Source organism: Furipterus horrens, unplaced genomic scaffold (assembly GCF_987537825.1).
Source record: "Furipterus horrens unplaced genomic scaffold, mFurHor1.1.pri manual_scaffold_1, whole genome shotgun sequence".
NCBI lineage: Eukaryota > Metazoa > Chordata > Mammalia > Chiroptera > Furipteridae > Furipterus > Furipterus horrens.
This window is the reverse complement of record NW_028327171.1, coordinates 197,278,575-197,301,357: the sequence shown is the minus strand read 5'-3', so window position 1 is coordinate 197,301,357 and position 22,783 is coordinate 197,278,575. Positions and strand designations below refer to the sequence as shown.

At 36.5% G+C, this 22,783-nt stretch overlaps 1 protein-coding gene across 3 annotated transcripts in view; it reads right to left on the bottom strand.

The window, feature by feature from the left end:
* The window catches only part of UNC80 (unc-80 subunit of NALCN channel complex), a 174,985-nt gene that overhangs the window by 111,591 nt on the left and 40,611 nt on the right, over nt 1-22,783 (bottom strand). For 2 of the 3 annotated variants that reach the window (XM_090283247.1, XM_090283255.1), the window contains exons 15-22: nt 21,611-21,758; nt 19,462-19,610; nt 17,165-17,331; nt 16,333-16,431; nt 14,740-14,948; nt 13,478-13,584; nt 11,836-11,932; nt 7,551-7,723 (exon numbers count right to left, since the gene is read on the bottom strand). In XM_090283247.1, the coding sequence (XP_090139373.1) occupies nt 7,551-7,723; nt 11,836-11,932; nt 13,478-13,584; nt 14,740-14,948; nt 16,333-16,431; nt 17,165-17,331; nt 19,462-19,610; nt 21,611-21,758 (1,149 nt within the window). Of the gene's footprint in view, nt 1-7,550; nt 7,724-11,835; nt 11,933-13,477; nt 13,585-14,733; nt 14,949-16,332; nt 16,432-17,164; nt 17,332-19,461; nt 19,611-21,610; nt 21,759-22,783 lie in introns of all 3 variants that reach the window. The other variant, XM_090283261.1, reaches the window with a different exon arrangement.

Genomic DNA, 22,783 nt, shown 5'->3' with positions numbered 1-22,783 from the left:
ACCAGCCAGGGGATCCAAGAAGTTAAGCTTACATTAAAAATACACTTTAAAAAATCCAACATAAGTAACAGATAAAACAACAAAGTGTAGAATCAAATCCACAAACACTGCAATTATTGGAGTCACAATGTATCAAATACAGTTAAAGATGAATGTGGGTGTTGAAAGTATAGTGAGGAATTAAGTTATCAAAGCTGACTAGGCAATTTAAAACAAGAATCAAACAGAACTATTACAAATAAAATATGTAGCATTTAAAATTTTAAACTCAATGGATTGATTAGATCAGATTTTTCCAACTTTAGCAATACTGACCATTGGGACCAGATAATTCTTTCTTTGTGAGGGCTACACTCTGTTTTATGGGATGTTTATCAGCATCTTTGGTATCTAATCACTAGATGCCAGATTGTGACAAAAATTCCTCCAGACACTGCCAAATATCTCCTGGTGGGGCAAAACTACCCTTGGTTAAGAACCATGGGATTAGACACAGTTGAAAAATGAGAAAAAAATAGAAGAGCTATGTCAAAAAATTACCCAGGATAGAGCACAGACAGAGAAAAAGAAATGAAAACTACAAGAGGTTGTCAAAAACAGATGATAAACTGAGAACAATCTATCATACATCTTTTCAATTTATAAGAGTAAAGATTAGAGAAAATGTGGAAGTCAAAATCTTTGAAAAGAGAATAGTTGAAAGTTTTTCAGAATAGAGGTAGTATGACAAATACATGACTCAGGGGCTTAATGAATCTCAAATAAGTAAAATAACCAGAAACATTTTAGTGAAATGGCAAAATAGCAATAATTAAGGGCTCTTATTAAACTGTTGGTGCCTGTGTTTAATTGTTGCAGCTATAAAATATGCTTTGGCATCATAATAGTAAAATTATGACTGAATTTCACCTTTAGGTATATTTAGAAAACTATTATGAATCAAAGCCCACATGCAGTAATTTTCACGGAGGTATAGTTCAAAACAGCCAACAAGTTGAAAACATAAAAATATATAGCTAACATAAAATGGGCATATAAATCATGGTATAGTCAAAAAACAAATACCATTTGTGAGTGAAAATTAATAAATTAATGCAAAATGCAACCAGGATGAAAAACCTAATGCTGAACAAAAAGAGGATAGCATGCTTTAAATGAATTTCAAAAGTAGGCAAAACAATACAATATATTCCCTAGGGATACAGATTCATGTGGTAAAATAAAGAAAGCACAGGAAAAACTAAAAAAGTTTAAGAGAGAAGTATCTTCTGGGAGGTAGGGCTTTGTGGTCAGGGAAGAGAATACAGGGGACTTTAAAGAAACTGGAAATGTACTATTCTTCAAGGTATGTGATGTCTATGTGACATAAATTTTTTTAATTGCACATATTTAAGATATACACTATTTTTATGCTATATTTTATAGTGTGAATATATTTTTAAATTTGATAATATAGGAGTACCACTAGTTAAGTGAATAATCTAATAATTTTTGTTTGGTTATTACTGAATTATTTCAACTTTTCTTATGATTCAAAACAAGAAACAAAAAAAAAACCACAGTATTATTTGGCTTTGATAGTTCCTCTTATGGGTATATTCCTATTTCCTTGAAAGGAGCTAATTTGCATTGATCACCAACCAGTCTTGGGATGGTAAGTTTCAATGTGGAATAAATTTGATGCAGTGAACCTTAAGGTGTGACTATATCTGTGGTAACCAATGTCTCATTTTCCCTGGAGAGTTTCAGTTTATGTCTGTTTAACTGGGACAGTTACTGATAGCTCTCTTTTTCCCTCTCAAAAGTGTCCCGGTTTGGATAAAAATTATATAATCATTCCTCCTAAAGCGATCTACTTATGAAGTTATATAATTTAACATGAATTAGGTTTTCTCCAGCCCACAGACTAGGGAGAATTATATGGTCTTACTGGCTTTTTTTCCATTGCCTTTCTCATTTTCATGAAATTGTTCATAAAACAAAATGATGTTATTATCAGTGTTATTCATGCTATATAATTATCAAACAATTAGAAATCACTATGTCTGTATGAGTTATACATTCAACTAGATTTACTTAAAATATAGAGAAAATGGATAGAAGTACCTTTTGTTTGAACTATTTAATTTTTCTTTTGTGTGCTTGTAGATTAAATAAACCTAGAGATAAAATGAGTGCTTTCTAAAACATGAGACCTTTTTTTTAAATGTCTTATAGTTGCATCTATTAAATTTATACCAAACAGTATGAGGAAGAGCTGTGCTGGATTTAAGATTAAACCAATTATCCCTCGGTTTAACAGTCATAGCAATAATGACGAGAAAGTTGTTTAAAACAAAAACCTTTAGGTTGGTAAAACTTTGAACATTGATGTTTCTAGTATTTCTTTTCATTTAATAATACTTTTGATTCAGAAGAAAATTGCAAACTTGAAAAATATCAATTAAATTCTATGGTTAAAGCCACAAAATAAAAACTTCTGAAATAAAAATTATGCCATAATGCCAAAACTGTATTTAAGCTGCACTTAAAAAGTAAATGCAGCATCCAACAAAAGCAAACAATAAAAGAGGTGGAGGAAGTGTTGAACTAGAATATGACAATGAACTGAACACATTCATTTTTTCCTTCCTCTCCTAAATCTTCTCTGATGAAATGGCAGAATCTATAATTATATTTATATCTGTATCTCTATTTCTATCTACATCTATATCTGCATTGGGTCTGCCTATCTACCATCAATGTATCTACCTATGTCATTTATATCTACATCTGTATATATTTCTATATTCATATTTCCATCTGTTAGAATTATAGATAATCCTATCTATATTTATACATATCTATGTATATGACTAAAACCACAAATGAGTTGAAAATCATATTTTAAAATTAAAACATTTCTGAAAGACAGGAAGCCGATGAGATCAGACATAAGTGAAGCCAAATAAAGAGGCAGTAATAGGTTAAAATACATTTAGCAGAAGACAGTTGTGAAAGAGTAATCCTGAGAAACTCCTAACCCAGGTCAATAGGTATGAAAAACTGTACAAATGACAGGAAACGCAGAATATGACTTTAATTCAAGCACAAGGACATGCAGCTACATTTCCCTTTCTCATAATCCACTTGTCAGAATTCCCAGGTGACTTCAATTCTCTCACTTTTTTATACTCAAAAAAGGAAACTTAAGTGTGCCCTTGTTTGAGAACCATATCCTGGATTGATCCTTTCCACTTACATAAAGAAGTAAGATAAGTAATGTGAAGGTGCTTTATAAACTATCATGTGTAATGAAAATGTTACTATTGCCATCTTACCACCACATATGCCATCATCGCCACCGCCACCAGCACTACCACCATGATACCATCACCACCATTGCCACCTATCCAATTTATTCAACCAACCAGGTCTACTGGTTTCCTTCTGTGTCTGATAATGGCAACCACTGGACTCCTTTAAACTTGGACTGACTCTGACCTCTGGAACTCTGAATTCTTTTTCCTGCATACTCCTTGGCCTTGACCTGGAATCAATGACTCTCAGGTAGACAAGGAACTTATACTAATGACTCACTTCTTAATCCCCCTGTACACTGGCCCCACTGAATCCAGTCTGGTGACCAAGAGCTCATTACTTCCCAAGGCAGCTACTTGATCCCCGGGCATCTACAATGATCAGAAAATGCCTCTTTTACTTTGAGTCTCAAGAGTCATTGCTTATAAGCATCAAGCTCCCTTTATCTTATTTCTTACCATGAGATTTATAATACTGAGAAGGTCAAGCAGGGCCAAAGCAGGTTCCACAGAGAAGTAAAAAAGGAGAATCTCGTGGTCTAGTTTTATTTAGGGGAAATAAAATAAACTTTAACTTTTCTATGGGATTCAGCCTAATTTAATGGTAAGAGCCAAGCTACAGCCAAGAACAGAGTGCACCTGCATCTGGAAACCTCTGTCTCACATTTCCCTGGAAAATTAGAGCATTATAGCAATTGGAAATCAGACAGATATGGAACCATTTGATGAGAGGGAATGAAATCTCAGCATTCAAGAGAGTTGATTATCAAAGCATTCATCAATATTTTTCTTAAAATAGTCTCCATTAAGAAGCCAAGTATCAATTTGTTCTATTGGTGTTATTTTTCAAGCCTTCAAATGTGAGGCTTTCTTGTGACAGCCTCACATTTCTCCCATGCCCACATATAATACATAAATCTTAAAAGCTTTCCATGTAGAAAGCAATTATTTCTTTTGTTTCTATATCATCAATAAATGTTAATCATTCCAATTACTCCGCTAAAGAGTCTCATTTTGCCAGTGATAACGCATTAATTAAGATTGAGTTCTTGACATCTTTTGTTTCAAAAGTGGTTTTGTGGGGGAGTTCAGGAACCTTCTGATATCATAAGCTAAATTTTGTCTATAACTGAACTTCTCTTGGGAGACATTCCATAGCTTTCACACAATTCTAACAACAACGACAACAAAAATGTCTCCAGAATGTTGAAAATTATTACTTTGGAAGGTAAATATGTGGTGTGAATTTTTAAAGTTGAAAATCTGTCTTTTCCTATTATAAATTCACCATTTGTAGCCATGTAATAAGAAGGCTCTTTTGAAGATTCAAATGCTTTTAGACCATTGAAGACCATTCATAATCTTTTTTATTTAAGCATATTTTCTATGTATCAAGAGAGACTCATTCTGATTTATTTAAATATTTTTTTAACAGAGAAAGAACATAATATTGCTACAAGAGTCCTGAATGGAACCAGAACACTGGCTAATAGTTTTAGTACTGGCTGACTTACGTGACCTTGAGCAAGGCCACCTCAGCTCTTGGGGCTTTTGTTCTCTCACGTGGAAAATGTGTGAATGAAAAGAATTGCTCGGGGAAGTGCATTGCATGGTGATATTTACGTGGACATTTCAGCTCAGGGTGTCTGAAGTGCGGGGCCTAGACCCTTACGGTGAGGGAAGGACAATCTGTAATCACTGTCATCACGTACATATTTCACTGACAGTCGTCCAAATGCTATTTATTACCCCATCGTTTTCCAATATGTGTTGGCCAGTTGTGCCTGTATCTTTCAATATTCCAACAGTATGTTAAAATTGCATGATTTGTTCTTATTTTCCTTAATCTTAATGGGAAGCTGCTTAAGGAATTTGATGCCTTACTCCTCTAGAACCTTCCAAAGTAGCTGTGACTTTAGGACTGAGACAAACACAGACATGGTGGTACCTTTGGAACACCACAAGCTGAAACCACCTGTAAGGTGCTAACATACAGTCATTACTGTGTATTTAACAACTGTCCAACTAGCATTCTGTCATCTTTATTTTCTTAATCACATTTAAACTATCAGGCAAAAAATAGTTATTATTTTTGCATGTTTAAAAGTAAATTGCTATAGTAATCTCACATAATTTTTAAATGAGAGCTTTAACATGGTAGAGTAAAAACTACAGGGTCTGTGAAGACAGACCTGCATTCCGAATCTGCCTCTATCCTTTGCTGGCTTTGCACCCATGGCCTGTTACTTGGTCTTTCTAAGCTTTGATTTTTTTCCTTTGGAAACAGAGTAGACACACAATAAATGTTAATCACTAACTGATCAACCTTAGAATACTGTCCAGTTAGGAAGTCTGGGGAATAGATCACTAAACAAATATAACCTTCATAAGGAAAGGTGGAAAACAGAGGAAGCTCTCCATTGAATTTTTTGGTATTATCATTAACAGCTGCTACCGGGCCCATAGGATGCTCTCAATAGACATTGGTTGAGTCAATTAATTTTATATGGTGAGTATCTTGTAAGCCACAATGACTCCAGGCTTTTAAATTCCATCACCCATACCATTTGATATATTTGATAAGCTAAGGACAGACCCTCTGTTACTACGTCTAGTCCAAAATTACTTACTACTGAGGGAGGGGCCAAGGAATGCTCCATTCACCATGGTGGCCCTCTCACTATTACCCTGTTATTCCAAGACTTCCTTCTATTCCTCAATCAAATCCGGCTGCTTCCACTGCTACCAACACCATGTAGTGGGGTCTGATATTTTATACCCAGTCAACAGTTTCTAATCATTGCAGCTCTGATAGATGTGATATAGGAATTTATGGACATTTTAATGAGTATTTTTTAACTGTAAATAAGATGAGGCATACTTTATTGGCTACTAGTTTTTTCAATGAACTGGCTGTTCATATACTCACCCATTTTTTAAATGTATAATTGTTTGTATTTTTTGTATTAATTTGTTACATTTATTTATTTTAATCTGTTGATTTTGAAATAGATCAAGACATGATTAAGAAGAACCATGTGTGACTCAAACTTGTAAAGGCTAGTTACCACACTCCCTCTTACAAAACAAAGGATTGACCTCTTGCCTTGTCCAGCTTTAGACAGGCATCTGGATTATTTAAGTGGCACTAGGCTCTTCTCCCCTGGATACCTGTGACTCTCTATATTTTATAGTCACTGAGCATACATCAACACACACTGAACATTTTGAAATTTACAAATGTATTTGCAAAGGCCAATATCCAGGAATGGGAAACTGAAAAATCTTCTATAATGATAAGTCATTATTTTGGGTGATTAACAGTGGTATTTGCATTTCAGGCTTAAGTGAATCCATATACCTTGCAGCCACTAAGTATCTTGAAAACAAAAGTTGCAAATGTCACAGAAAAAATGTCATGAATTACATTAGGGTTGAATGATTACATAAGATTTGGATGATTTCCAACGTATAATATGAGTGGCCAGTGGTCATTTATTCATGCTTTGTAAAACCTGGAAAAGGGATCATTTTTATAGGCCAGCTTAAATGTTTTTTTGGTAATAAAAGTCTACTTTAGAAATAAAGTAAATACAAGATTTTGAGAGGTTGAGTTCAAAATTTACATCTGGGCCTAGTTTGCAAAAACAATTTCTAAACAAGGTCCACTTTATATTCTTTAATTCTTTACATGTACATAACACCATATGATGTTCAATGCACTTTTGTGCAATTTTTGTGCTTCATGGTTTCCCTCCAATTGATAAATCAAGACTCAGAGTTTAAAGAGTACACTATAGATATAAGACTAAGAATAACGTAACAATAATAATGACCTACTTATTGAACAGTTACTATAATATATTGCAGTAAAGCTCTTTATCGAGGGCTTTACACCTAACTCATTTAATCCTCACACCAGCCCTAGGAGGTAGTTATGATATTACTATTACTCTTAGTCTGTTTTCAGAGGTTTAGCTAGTAAATGTTGGCACAAGTTTAACCCAGGTAGTCTGCTTGTGGAGCCCTCACATTCTTTTAATGATGATGTTATACATTCTACTTCCCAAAACCTATTAAGATTTTCCCTCTTTCTCACCACTTTCTTCCTCCTTTTGCCACTAATGCCGAGAAAACAACACAAAACATAACCCCACAATTAGGGCTCAGATTAGGGATTCATACTTTCCTCCATTAGCAGAATTCACTGGAATTGGGAACCAAAAGAGCCAAATTCCTCCAAAAACTTACAAGATCCAGGGCGGCTGCCAGGATGGACGCATCAGGAATAGTCCCCGGCTCACAGCAGTTTAACAGAAATTGAAAGCGTTTCATGCCTTGTCGGATTGCTCCAAGATTCACGACATTTTTGCTCTTTCCACCATCTTGGTTGGAAGACAGATGGTCGTCAAAACTGTGGCACCCTGTGGTGGAGGAATGAAGGAGAAAGGGTGTAAAGAATCACAGATTTAAAAAGAGCTTCAAAATTATAACAATGTGTTTTCTCTAGTGTTGGCCTGAAAACATCCTTCCTAAATGCACCTCCCATCTCTTTATTTTAATGCTTATTTGGATAATGCAGGATTTTACATAAGTATTCAAATATAGGGTCTGATCATTTTGCTACCAGGTCTCCCCTTTAATACTTATACGAACTCTTGGTATACTTTAAATAATTCTTCCTGTAATCAACAACTAACTTCTGTTTTCATGGAAGATGTAATCACTGTGCAATATCAGACGTGTTACATAAATTGAAATCGAGGACAATATTTTGATATATGTTACAATGCACAGACTCACTGACTATTACAGTTGTAAAGGACCTTAGAGGTGGGCCATTTAACTCCAGGACTTCCAAGCCAGTCTGTGCATCAGAATTATCTAGGAAGGTCCTGAATCTCACCCGGACCTTCAGATTCTCTGGAAGCAGAGTATAAGAATTTATGCTTTGTAAAGCCTCCCAGATGACAATGATGCAGCCAGTATGAGTCCACACTGAGGTGAGAGGTTTGGGAACCTCTGATCCCTTCCTTATTTTTCCATAGTTCTGCTGTCTACAAATAAGAATCAGGCTGGAACTTATTAAAATTCAAAATATCAGATCCCATTACTAGAGATTTTGATTTCACAGATGGGGTTGGTTGGTGGGGGGTATGCATATTTTTAACAAACACTCCACTGATTTTAATGCAGAAAGGCTAAGGATAACACATTAAGGAAAAATGATACAAAATAGTGTTTTCTATCATTTTTATCTGCAAGCTTATTTTTAAAAACCTAAATATCTCATGACTTTTCTACAGCTTCTAGCATAGATATTTTTGATTTTTCTTATATAAGGTTATTATGTTGAATATCATTTTTAACACCAGGCCCACATTCCTTCTCCTGATTCTGAAATGTACTTCTGACACCTAAAAATATACCCTATTGATTTAGTTTGGTTTAATTTGTGCTCACACAATTTATTTATGTTACCAACTCCTGGTCTTCACTGAGATGCCATAGATCTGAATTGCAGAAATGGCTTTCTCACCTCTTCTGTCAAGAGTACCCTGATTACTCTCACCATGGCCCCATCTTCCCCGCTGCTGCCTCAGAACAAGGGCAACTGTATGTATGGTATTGGATTTATTTTAAAACACATTAAAAAAAAAAAAAAAACAAAGGATAGATGAAGTAAATATGGAAAATTTTAAGTTATTATTGCAAGTGGGTGATGAATATTTAAGATCTGTTGGACTATTCTTCTAACGTTTTGGTCGTTGTTTGAAAATTTTTATAAGTACAAAAAAATGGCTCAGCATATAATTAAAATATAATTATCAAAATTTCCCATACTTCATTCCTTATGAGCACATTCCTTTTTCAGATGAAAATATTCCTTATTCTAAATTCCATATTCAATACCTTCAGTATTATTTTTTCAGTTAATGTAGCATATTTTGTACCAATTGCAAAAGGAAGTAGCACAGGGAAAATCCGATAGTGGAAAAACTAAAAAGACAGAATCTCAAACAGCACTAAGAAGGCATGGCTAAAGGCTATAGTTGAAGGGCGAATATTTCCTGGTCAGCCTTGTTTCTAGACAGCTCCCTTTCAAATGCTAGTCTATGTACCCACCGGGCATTACCTTAGCAACCAGAACAGGTAGCTCCTGTTAACTTTCTTATCTAGAGATCACTTTATCGATAAGTATATACAGCCCTTTCATACTTACACATATCGGAAAAATATCATCCATAAAAAATTATAACCTTAACTGTCCCTTAAACTTTGAATTTGGTATACCCCAAATAATAAGATTTTTTCTTTTAGTGAATCTAATTAGTTTATTATTTATTACTATAATTAAGATTTAAAATATATTAGGTATTAAAATACATAAAAATTATGCTGCAAGTAAAAGTTATTTACAGTGGAAAATTTCCATTGATTTTATATAGCATTATTAGGTAACAATATAGTATTTGCTATCATTTTTGAATACTTAGTATGTGCCAGGTCCTATATAAAATATTTTATAATTTATTTTGTTCATTTTCTTTGTAACAGTTCTGTAAAATAGATCTTTAAAAATGACTTAAAAAAGAGAAAGAGAGAGAGAGAGGTAATGAAGAGGAAGAGAGAAAGAGAGGACAGAGGAGAAAACACAGAGACAAAGAGAGAAGGGACAAATTAAGTAACCCAGTCAACGTTCATATAATAGAAAGTTATAAAGTCAGAATTCAAATTCAAACCTAAGGTGAACAAGCAGGCACTCTTACCACTGTACCACCTGAGTATCTCTAGACTACCCATATGTTTATGTTGAAGTATGTCAGACATTTATACCCCACTTAAAGTAGCAATGATGTTAGGAAAACTTATTTTAAGATATACCAACATTACCAACATTGTACATGTTGAAAACTGATGGTAAAGTTTAACTGCTGGCTTTCCATAGGGTAATACTAAAAGCGATGTTAAAAAGTAGTTTGGCTATAAAATGGACCTCTTCTTTATCAGTCTTTTGTATAAACTTACCAGAGTGTAAGAATGCCTCTTGACTTCCTTGGCCATGATTAATTTTTTAGTCTCAGTACATTTTCATTATACTCATTTACTTTCTTTTACAAATTTACTGAAGTGTAATTTACATAGAATGCATTTTTATAAGCTATAAAATTTTTTAAAGGAGCATTTCAAAATCTAGTATTTCTTTAAGCATCATTTCCTATAGTTTAAGACAGAGCTGAACACATAGAACATATGCAGCAAATTTTGCTAATAAATTGAAAAAAATTGCATTCATTAATGAAATATCTTCCTCAAAACAGCAGAAATTAGATGAAAGAAGAGAACATGAAATGGAAAATAGGTGAAACTACCCTATATGTCTATGGATGTGTGTGTGTGTGTGTGTGTGTGTGTGTGTGTGTGTGTGTGTGTGACTACAGATGTCATAACTAGGACCAGTGAATCAAATTTATGGATATGAATATTACCAGAATGTAAGGAAGGGCTTTCTAACAATTAAATCTGTCTAGTTCTAGAATGGTTTGGTTTGTAAAGTAATAAAGACACTCTCAATGGAAGTGTTCAGAGGGTGCCTGGCCACCTGTCAAGAATATAATGTGCAGAATACCTAAGTACATAGTGGGTGCATGAAAAGATATCTGTAGGTTCTTTAAAGCTCTCAGACTTTAATAAAGGACAGAATAGCAGAAGAAACTACCTCATTCTTCTTTGTAAGCCCAGTAACTACTAGGGAACAAGAAACATAGTAGGGCTTTTATAAATGTCCGCTGAACCAAATTAGTAACGCACAGAGAAGCTATAGATAGTACAACACACATTGAGAAAAATGAGTAAGAAATCAGTGGGTGAAATCATATGGTTCTTATCTTTTTCTGACTAACTTATTCCAGTTAGCATGATATTCTCAAAGTCCATCCATGTTTTTGAAAATGGTAGGGTTTCACCTTCTCTTATGGCGGAATAGTATTCCACTGTATACATGTACCACATCTTTATCCAACTATCTATGAAGAACACTTTGGTTGTTTCCATGTGTTGGCCACTGTGAATAGTACTGCAATGAACATACAGGTGTATATTTCTTTGTGAATAAATGTTTTCAAGTTTTTCGGGTAGATACCCAGAAGAGGAGTTGCTCAGAAAAAGCTAAGAACCATATGATTTCACTCATATGTGTTATATAAAACTGAAACTCATAGACACAGACAATAGTATTATTACCACAGGGAAGAAGAGTGTGGGGATAATAAAAGCTAAAGGGGGTCAAATATATGGTGAGGAAAGAAGATTTGACTTTGGGTGGCAGGCACACAATGCAATATTACAGATCACGTGTCACAGAAATGTACACTTGAAACATACATAATCTTATTAACCAAGGTTACGACAATAAATTTAATAAGATTTTTTTTAAAGAAGTCAATGAAAATAGAAAATGGACCATTTTTTCTAATCAAATTTTTTTTCTGTGAGATTCAAGTTGGATGTAATTCTTAGCCTGCATAAAACTGACCAAGACGCTTGAAGAAATTCTCCTCTTCATCTCTTCCGTTTTCCATTCCACTCCCAGGCCCACCTTCAGAAAGCTTCACAGCACTGGTAAATTTGACCTGAGAGAAAAAAGAAAGCAGTCAGACAACCAAGTTCAATTCTTTGTGTTTATACTAACAGTTGCCTTGAAAAAGATGTTTAGAACATGAAGATTACTTCAGCTTTTCTGACTTCCACATCTGGTTAGTCAGGATAGTTTATTTCATGTTCCAAAAAAGACATCACTTATAGCTATAGTTTGAAGGAAAAACCTGGTCATAGGTTGAAATGATCAGACAATATGAAAATAACTTAGTAAAAAATTGAGGTATTTCTAGAGTTTAATTTTAATAAAGTCCAAACTCAAAATCAGGAACAGAAACTATCTTTATCCTTTACAAACAACACCACAGCTGAGAATCAGACCAAAGTAAAAGCAGAATTGAGATTTCAAATCTCTATGGAAAAACCCGTATAAATTTGTTTATAAAGTGCATTATAATAGGTTCTTCTAAGAAATAAAATGTTCCTGGCTGGTATGGCTCAGTGGATTGAGCATCAGCCTGCAAACCAAGTGTTGCTGGTCCAATTCCCAGTCAGGGCACATGACTAGGTTGCATGTCAAGTCCCCAGTTGGGGGCGCGAGTGAAAGGCAACCACACAGTGATGTTTCTCTCCCTTTCCTTCTCCTTTCCCCTCTCTCTAAAAACAAACAAACAAACAAACAAACAATTTTTTTTAAAAAATTAAAATATTGTTCACATTCTTGCCCTTAAGTCAACAGTAATCAAAATTTTCAGCAAAGCCAGGAGGCTATGGGCCTCACAGTCTCTCAAATATTTGGTCAATTTTTTAGCAAAAAGAATATGAAGGATGAATTGTAAATATATCTTCCAAATGTCTTATATCTACTTTATATAATTTCAAAATATTACTTTAAAACAGAAGAAAATGGTTTTAGTGAAAATCAAAGGAGAAAGAATGTAAGCAAATAATTTATATTTAAAGAAGTGTAACTGATCATATGCTAAAAATTACAGTGACCAGGCCATGAATCTTTTGTAGGAAAGACTCTTATAAGAAATAGATTTCACTGAGAATTGTTACCTTTTCCAAATCATGTGCTACTGCATTGCTTAATAGTATTATGAAGAAGCACTTACTGGGAAAAGTCATCCTGAGTTCTTTATCTTTTTCAGTAGGAAATAGTTCAAATGATGCAAAAAGAAGTGGAAAAAGGATAAATGGGGTGAGTGTGTGTGTGTGTGTGTGTAAAAGGAGTCACTATAGAATTACTGTGTCCTTGGAAATGAGAAGAGATGTCAGGGATTTTACATGTGTGTCAAAGATTAAGAACTGCTGGGAAGTAATACACACACATATACACCTATGTCTGCATTATAACTTTATATAACATTTTGGTCACGCTTTTCTTTTTTCCTTTGTGATAGTCTACTACTAAGACATCTTAGTTTTCATTGTTCATCTAAGTTTCCTAAATTCGTTCAACTTGAAGAGTTTCTTCCACACTCCTTGGTCTCTCCAGGTGTTTAGCATTTCTCAGTCCTGACACTTTTTAAGCAGAGACTCCAACATTCTTTCACATTAAGTAATGTCCTGTGTACCTTGGAACTTTGCCTGATGAAGGACAGACGGTCCACAGAGCTGATGTCCAGGAGGTCCTCCACGCCATCTGCCAGGCCCGAGAGGGAGGACCGCTTCAGCCAATTTCCTATTTAATAATTAAAAAAGAAATTAGACAGTTATAGCATTTTCTCCCAAATGGATTAAACAGAACACCCACATATACCCAACAAGCAATGAAAGTTACCTGGCTTACTGTATGTAGAAGTGAAAATAAACTGTTTTCAATGTACATGCTTTCAATCTAAATGTTCAGTGTTGGACTGTAAGATTAAATGATCGAGTAAGACCAGGACAAAAAGAACCTAAACCTCTCAGGTGAATAAAGCCATAATATGTCCCCTTCTCCTTGACAACTTTCACATCTCCCAGGAAGTCCTATTGATTTTCCCTCCAGGTACCTCTCAGATTTGACCATTTCTCTCTGTCTACATGGTCACTACCCATTCCGAGCTACTGCTCCGAAAGCCTGGACTGTGATCGCTTCTATCTACTCCGGCTCCCTCCAATATGTTTTCCATGCTGTGATCTTTTAGAAAAGGTTTACCTGCTTATGTTACTTCTCCTCAACACCCCTCCTGTGCTATTTAGGGCTGTAGGGATAAAAAGGCAACCTGACCGGCATGCTCCAGCCCCAATCACTCTACCAGAGGAACGCAGCCCTGTTCTCCTTGTCTCGGTTCTCCCATTTCCCTCACTCCTAATATTTTTGCACATTTTATGGCTACCACGTGGAGTGCGTTCCTTCCTCCTTCCCTTAAGTACCATGCAGATCTTAATGTAACTTCCTCCAGGACACTTTCTCTGATTCCTGTTCTCCCCACCTCCGCCATTTAGGTCAGGTCCATTGTTGCCTTCCTTTATGCACAGTGTATAGTTCCTTTATAAATCCATAGTTTGCAATTACACTTAGTTGTATGATTATCTGCTGTGGTGGCTCTCATCCCTACTAGATCACAAATTTGACAATTCAGGCACTGTGTAATTTTGCTCACCATTTAATCCCTGCTGCCTAAAATAATGTTTGCACACTGTAAAAACACATAGTAGGAGTTTGAGAAATATATGTTTAAAAAAAAAAAAAAAGAATAAATACATGAATGAATGTGGTCAGCCTCAGCCTTTGACTTGAAGGCTCTCCTTTCTCCATCCCGCCATGCCTTGCTCTGTTTCAATTATGCGTTCATTTGAAGGGACGGCAGGGAGTAAGAGAATCCATAAATAAATACAGACATACTTTTACCTATGGGAAGTTTAAGCTTCTTCCGAAGGGAAATTCTGCGGGACCGAGAGCGGGCACGCCGGTCAGAGGTGGTCCCTGAGTGGGCAGTGGTGCATTCCGAAGTGTCCTGTTCCGACTGGCTGCTGGTGTCGCTTGCTGCACTCTGGGATTTGAACATCTTGCGCCAGAAGTCTTTCCGCCCCAGGTTGCCCCCTTGCATTTGTTCATCGCTGAGAACAAGCAGAGGCGAGAATGAAACATCTGCCACACTTGTGAACGTCTCTTAAATTTCTTTCAACCTTCTTCCAAGGGCACTGAGGCGACTCAGGCAGGATTTATCTTTGAAGGGCAGGGATTTGGAAAGAGTGGGAGTGGAAGGAAGAAGACCAAGGTCGAGTCTCTGAGCTCTTTTTGAAAAACAGTCATGTCTCAGGGGTCAAACTGACACAATGTTTTTCAGCCTCAATAAAAAGACTAAATATTATTGCAGGTGTGGGTCATAATAGCAGAAGCACTTATGGTCAATAAATATTTTACTGCTTTATGAAGTCTTCTTAGGCATGTAGAGTACTGTATCTTTCCCGCCATCCCCACTCCAGTAGAGTATAATTCTTCACATTGAAAAAACTTACAAAAAATATTGGAATGAATGAATAAATGAAATGCATTCACTGCACCCAGGGAATGTATCATCCCACAATTGTTCACTAAATTATTTTTGTAGTGCCTAATTATTTAGCTTCCTTAAGTCAAAGGAACTTAAGTAGGGTTTAAAAGTAAAAATATTAGTCCAACTCATTAAGACAAATGGAAATATCTTCAAAGAGATGTTTGAATAGGGCATTCCACAAGAGAAAAAAGCCAAGTGGCCAGCAGTATGCAGACTTTACTTTTACCAGGAATTTAATAAAAGAGAGAGAGAGTTGAAATGAGATCCCTATTTTCTTTCACTCATCAAATTGGCAAAGATCATGAGGTAAAAAGGAAACCAATGGTTACCATCATACTGCCAACAATGAGATAGAATGATCAAACCTTTCTGGAAGGTAATTGTTTTTTGAAGGCTTTGTTTGCTTGCTGTGGATTATTAACAAGGTCCTATTTGATGACTGTAATATCCTTGATTATGGAGAGAGGATACCATAAAAGCTATAATATCTGCAGAATTTCTGGAAGGATAATCATTTAATATTAAATCAGAGTTCTGGAAAATAAAATGATGAAACTAAAACGATGTACGTATTTTAAGTATTGATCATGCCACTGTGTAAGCAGTCCTCAAAAGAAGAATTAAGGCAAATAGCCTAGGCTCTTTATTTGGTGTCTACAGTAATCCTCACATCTTTGGGGGACACACATTTCAAGATGTTTTTAATTGTGCTATTATGAAAAGTGGGGGTAAACTGATATCAGAGGCATCCCATAGTCATGAGGTTGGTTAGTCATTGTGATTTGAAACTGCAGAGATCAGTGGCTTTGGGAATGAAAAATAAAAGGGCAGAAGCAAGGCAAAGTTCAAAAAAATGAAGAACAAACAGCAGTTTGGAAAACAGAATTTCTTTTTGTGGGAAGTGCTCAGCCCATTATATTGGACACAAAGCAGATACTACTTACTGCTCTGGAGTCTGTGAGGGTCGACCAGATATGAAGCTGCGACATTCCTCAGGTGCAGAGGACACTTGGCCTTTATCCACAATGCTTCCCGCCTCTGACCTATGCAAATGGTAAATTCCACCAATCACAACACAGCAGGACGCCACTTCTCAATATATCATATACTTCATAACACTCTGCTATAGTCAGCCTATATGGCTTGCAAACCCCATGACCCCAGAGTCTTTGTTGGTACAAAATTTATACCCTACCATTTGACTTATGACCTAATTACCTTATTGTTTAAGAATACCACCATTATTGTTAACAGTCATTAACTGCGAGCGGGATTTTAAATTTAGAAGTTTCCTTTAATCTTTGTAAGTGGCATTTCTTATAAAATAGGCATACAAGACATTTATGTTAATTTGAAATAAAAACAAAGGGGTACTGCTCAGTAATTTATCTTTTGTCATGTTAAAAAGATTACTTACTGAACAGGACGATACGGTATCAGTAATTGCTTTTCCTTTCCAAACAAAACTTTATATTAGCTAACACAGATAAAAACTTTACTATATAATTAAAAGCTATGAAGTGAAGGTCAAGTGTATGAAAGTCTGAGATTAACTGAGTTCTGATTCATACAGAAATAGGACTTATTTGATGGTAAACTCATTCCTTCCCTAAGCTGCATCAGACCACCACCAGCTATACCACTTATGCAACACAGTTCCACCGTCACTGCACTGAAGTTACACACTGTGTCGGGCACCACATGGGCAGTGCGACGAAAGATTATTTTCTGTAGACACAGGCAAACACTAATATTCAGAGAGCTCAGGCTTCCAACCTTTTACTGCCTGCAGGCTTAGATTCTGGCTCATTCTCCTCCACCTTTTTCCCAGGTGCCAGCTTCTCAGCACTGTCAAGTAAAGCGCTGAGGGCCACTCTCCTGAAGACGTTCCCATGAGCCTCTTTGATAAACTGGACCAGCTGACGGATGTCACAATACAGACCCTATTTGGAAGCAAGAAGGAAAGTGTGGGGAAAGATAGTTTTGATTGTATCATTTTCGTAGGAAAAAGAGACGAAGGTAAGTCTTTGGGCTTGGATGAGCATTGGGGTCATAAAGGAAGGGCAATTTGCTAGGTGAAACTGATGGTATACCTCCTCTCCATTGTTCCTATAGTTACATTACTAAGAACCTTGCCTGTCATTCTAGTGTGAAAAAGAATGATTAGCATGCTGCATATTCAGAAAGTGAGCTCTTATCATTAGAAAGATATCAATTTACACTTTTAATTATTGGATTTCAAAGCTTTAATTTTCTTCTTAATTGTGACTTCTAAAGAGATGTCTGCAAAAAATGCAATCAGAATTTTGTTTATACTAGAGATTTCAGTCCTTGTTCAGCTTTACCAAATTTTCAGCATCACTGTGGTAAAATTGCTAGGTACTCTATACACTTCTGACAGAGCCTGATATTCAAGGATGATGCATTTTGCTGGATAGATTTAACAAATAACATGTATGTTGCAGCCCATTTGAACTATGAACTTAAGATGATGCAAGGCTACTAAATCCAACATATTGATAATTCAGTACTAAAAAATACATGCAGGAATTTTGAGGGGGGATATTCAGCTTTGCACTCAGCAATTCTCTCTCTCTCCTTCTTCTTTAAGAAGGCAGTTATTGTATTTTTTGTCTTAGGAAAAGTTCATGGTAAAGCAGAAAACAGAAGCCTAAAAACACTTACCTTGATAGCTTTGGGTTTCAGAACCTATGATCACTAGGACAATTATGTCCATGATCTTTAGAAAAGCAGAAGGAAGAGCCACTAAGAAAAACATGGAGAGAATGTCCTTTTTTAGTTCCTATGGGCAGCAAGGCCCTGTGTGTTCACTCTACTCTTTGGTAGCTTCTCCATGGAAGGGGCAAAGCCCCAAAGAGCAAAAATTCCAGACTCTCCAGAATGCCCAGACCCAAGCATTTGGCAGAAAGTACTATGAAATAGCAGCTGTGATGATGGAAATCCATGGAGCCTCCCGAGGCCTCAGGACCTGCCAAAGACTTGTACCCCTCTGTGAAGCGGGGAAACCCAAGAATGACTGACATTCAGCTTCCAGCCATTATGGTGGAATAAAGGTTCAAAGTTCAGCTGAAGATGATTTAACAAAAATTAAGAAACACAGTATTTCTTCTATACCTGAGTTTGTACACTAAGCTGTATAAGATCTCACATATATTATAACCAACTTGTCAAATTCTTTCTTTCTTTGACCAAACTGAATGCATGGATGGCATCCATGTTATTCTCAAGCTCCAAGATTCTTGTTGGGGCCGCTTTGAAAACCAACAAAATTAAATTCCCGTTGGTTTGGAGTTTTATTCTGTTTATCTCAAGATAAGTGAATAGCTTCAATTGTTTAAAATAGCTCAAAATGACTTCCTTGATTTATCAGATAGTATCCATATGTGTAAACAGACTGATTTTGGCATGGAAGTCATAATATCTAACAGACCGGTAAGATAGACAAACACTCCTTTACTTCCCAAAGAGACCTCAATTCTTCTCTTGACATCACATTTGTCAGCCTTGATGTGCATTTCAGTATCTCAAACCACAATCTCCTTGGTAGCAATTAAGAACTCACCTTTTATAATCTAGCTTTCTCTACTTGTGGCATTGGTGGTTTAATTAACACAGTCATTCACGAAGAGTAGCTAAAAGATGAAAGCCTTCTACTAAAAAAACAATTTAAGCAGCATATTTGCATTAATTTTTAAAGTATGGTTTCAAAAGATGCTTGATACAATATTCTTTAATATTTATGAGCTAACAGGCTATGTTCCAGCACCGTCTTTCTGAAAGGCTCAAAGTACTTTGCGACTATTACACCAACCACCACAGAACGTCTGAGACAGAAGAGGAAGAGAAGTCAATCTGCAGGTAGGATAGAGAATCAAAAAGGGTGCCGCTGAGGCTCCTCCCTGAGTTACTGGTAACACTGGAAAAATAGATACCTTAACTTTAAAGTACAAACTTTTAGACTTCAAGTTCTCTTTCTCATGACCCATGGAGTAAGACCTTTCCTCTGAGCAGAGACAGAGAACTCCTGTGGAAAGAAAGGGCAGGCTTCTCACCAGATTCTCAGGGCTGTGCAGCTCATGTGTAGTTGAAGCGCAGCGCGTGATGAGGGATTTAAACATGGCACTGACGATAATGCCTTCCACATTTTGGGCTGTGGATTTGTTGTCCACTGTGGTGAAGTTATTTCCAAAACCAGCTTTGTCTAGAATGCAAAGGCATGAATTAAATGCACTTTCCCTCAAGTTGCACAGTTCAAAGAAGTAAAGAAGTACTTGGTACTCAGGAATGGGTGGAGGCCTACGCGGAATACAGAGCCAGAGGATTAAAGATAGCCTGGGTTTAATAATCTTTCCCCGACTTGGAAGTGAGCAACTCATGGTCTCCTTCAAAGTCTTAATTTTTCCATATTCCATTACTTTGTGGAACAATTTTAATGGCTAAATCTTAGCCAAGAAGAGAATCAACTGTTGACCCTAGGAAAGACTTTTAGATCTAGAGTAGTTTTTAAATCAGTGATCAATTAAAAAACGATCTATAAGAGGGTTCCTCATTGGACAAAGAATTTATTTGATTAAGTCTTTTTGGGGGTGAGGAATTCTGGTGCTCAGTGGAAATCACTAGTTCTGTCAGAGGTGGAGAGGAGTGAGGCCAACCAGGTGAGCTGGGCTGTGGGTTGGGAAGAGACCAGGAGGGGCCTGGAGAGGAATTCCTGCAGACACTGGGAACAAAAAGGAAACTGGGCCCTGCCAAGAGCTGCAAAGGAATTACAGCAGCTTCTTGCTTCCGGAGACACTCTGGGCACACAAAGAGAAATCTACAATCTCTCAGAGCTTCCCCTTTCTATTTCATTCACATGTGAAATGCCAGTGAACTGAGGCCATCACTCTCTGCACATTTTATGCCAGGTTTTAATGTATCCATCTTTTGTAGGAGACATGTCAGGTATTTGGGGGACTTGCCAGAGGGGCAGGGTGTGTGTAGCTCCAAGGCTGATCACACAGGGACCTGTGTGTCTGGCTGGCTCATTCACTGTGAGCCACTTCCATTTCTCAAGAATCCCAGGAGGAATTCACCACCTTAAAGTAATACAATTTACTATCACCCTCTCTTTGTGTCAGTTTGCAAGGGATGATCTCTAGATTTTACATTAGAAAGAAATGGACTAGTCTATGCTTATTGTTTCTATAGTTTGTTATCAAAATTTCTCTTGCAGTTGCAACCATGATTTTCACTTCTTTCTTTTTTTCTCTTTTTCTTTCTTTCTTTCTTCCTTTCTTTCTTTCTTACTTTTTTCTTTTTTAGTTTATAAAGTGCTTGGCTTAAAACAGCTTCGATAACATACATTATTCCAGGGGTTCTACAGAGGAGTAATATTTTCTTTTAATGTGATATCCAAACAGTAAAGCCTGGGATACAAACTGAAAACATCTTGAAAATCCATCAGCTATATCTTCATTATAAATTAATCAACTACCACTACTTCTACTACTACTACTACTACACATGTATTATATAAACAATGAAAGCCTATACTAAGAAGTTGTTTATTTCCAGGCTCTAATTAGAATGTGTATTTTACTCAACTCAGGCTTCACACATCATGTTCATTTCATTACTGCATTTGCATTCATGTGTTATTGAAGGTGTTTGGTTTATTGTGGATGCAACTGGTCTCCCCCTATAACACAGGTCTCTATACAGGAGTTTTTTTAACGCCACAAAGCTAAAATGTAAATGAAATATTGTGGACCTATCTATAGATCTATTTTGTCTGTTTTTAAAATATCAGTATATAGGTATGCATATATGTGTGTATCAAATTTGTGTTACTGTTATGTTTATAGGTATTCATTTCCTATGAATATCCGTGAATACATCCCCCTGATCTCTGCCTCAGTTGTCACACAACAGAAGGTCATATGAGAAAGAGGAATGGTAGGTAGTGTAGGGTTGAGGGGCTAATGGGGAGGATGCCACAGCTTTACCAAAGTCCAATTTGCTGAGATATGGTGTCCTCAGAAAGGGTCCAAAATATGTCATTAAAGATGATGTACAAGCTTCTCTTGTTTATACACCATCGCACACACACAGGTCTCTTCCTCTACATTCTAACCCCACAAATTTAATGTATCTCTGGAATGCTATCTGCTTCACCTCACAGTGATTTCTCTTAGAACTTGAACTTGGTTCAACTTTACTTACTATCAGTGATGGGCTCCATACAAAATCCTAGCAAAGCATGTAAGAAGTCCACTACATTATTGAGGGAGTCCTTGTTCACATAGTCCCTCATGGTTTGGCGGAACTGCATCTTATCTAGCTTGTACAGCTTAGTGAGGCAGTTCTGGGCCTGCAATGAAGGAAGAAAAGTGAAAAAGTCACAGGTACCAGCTTCAGCTAAGGAAAACATTAGCCCATGACAGAAGCCTTCAGAAAGCAACGGCTTCTATCCATCCCTGCCAGGGGGTGCTGGCCAGCCTTGCCAGCCCTCTAGTCTGAGCAAGAAGTGGGCAGAGACAGGCTGAGCAGTCCAAGGGTGTTTACTTTAAGAAGGGCTGCTCTGGGGGAAATCCAAAGCTAAGGTCTAATGCTGGTGCCAGAGGGAGTTTTCAATATTTTCACCAAGATCAAGATTTTAAGGTCTCATTGAAAAAAGCTCAGTGTAAAATTTAAGTAGGTGATAGGATTGGAAATACAGGTTTAGAAAAACCCACAGGCTTGGTGCAAGGGGAAGGAGCATGCCACTCCCAGGTGCAGCTACTTTGAACTCAGGTAGATTAACATGGGGGTGAGAGGGAGAAGGAAGTGGGTACCCAGTGTCCTCCCACGTGGCCAAAAGGGAAAGATCCTTGAAATGTGAAAGAGGCTCATAGTAAAAGTAAGCCTAGTTTGTTTACTTACGTGTCTACATTTGAATGTGAAAGTTTGATATTTAAATACAAATTGGTCTTATGGGTAAAAAAACAAACAAACAAGTGACCACTGGCTAGGCCCAGCTACTCAAAATTATATTTCATATGATCTAGCAAATAATTTTGCCATCTGACAAAGAAAATGGGAATAATCCCCACCATCAGAAAAAATAAAAGTCACAGTCATTAGCTGCAGAAGGCCAGCACAGGAATGCACTGATACTACATGGGACCATAATGGGGTCTCCTGCCCTCTCCTATAGAGAGAAATATCCCTGAAGAAGAAAATTCAGTTATATCACAATTTTGACAAATCAAGGCCCAGAGAAATATTATCAGAAATTTTGAGAGGAAAAGGAAACTTCTAAAAGGATGAAATTATGAATGAGCAATAGGCTTCATGCTGTGACCTTATATTATCTCTCCATGTATCACAAAGTCAGGTGAATTGACTTATTTTTCA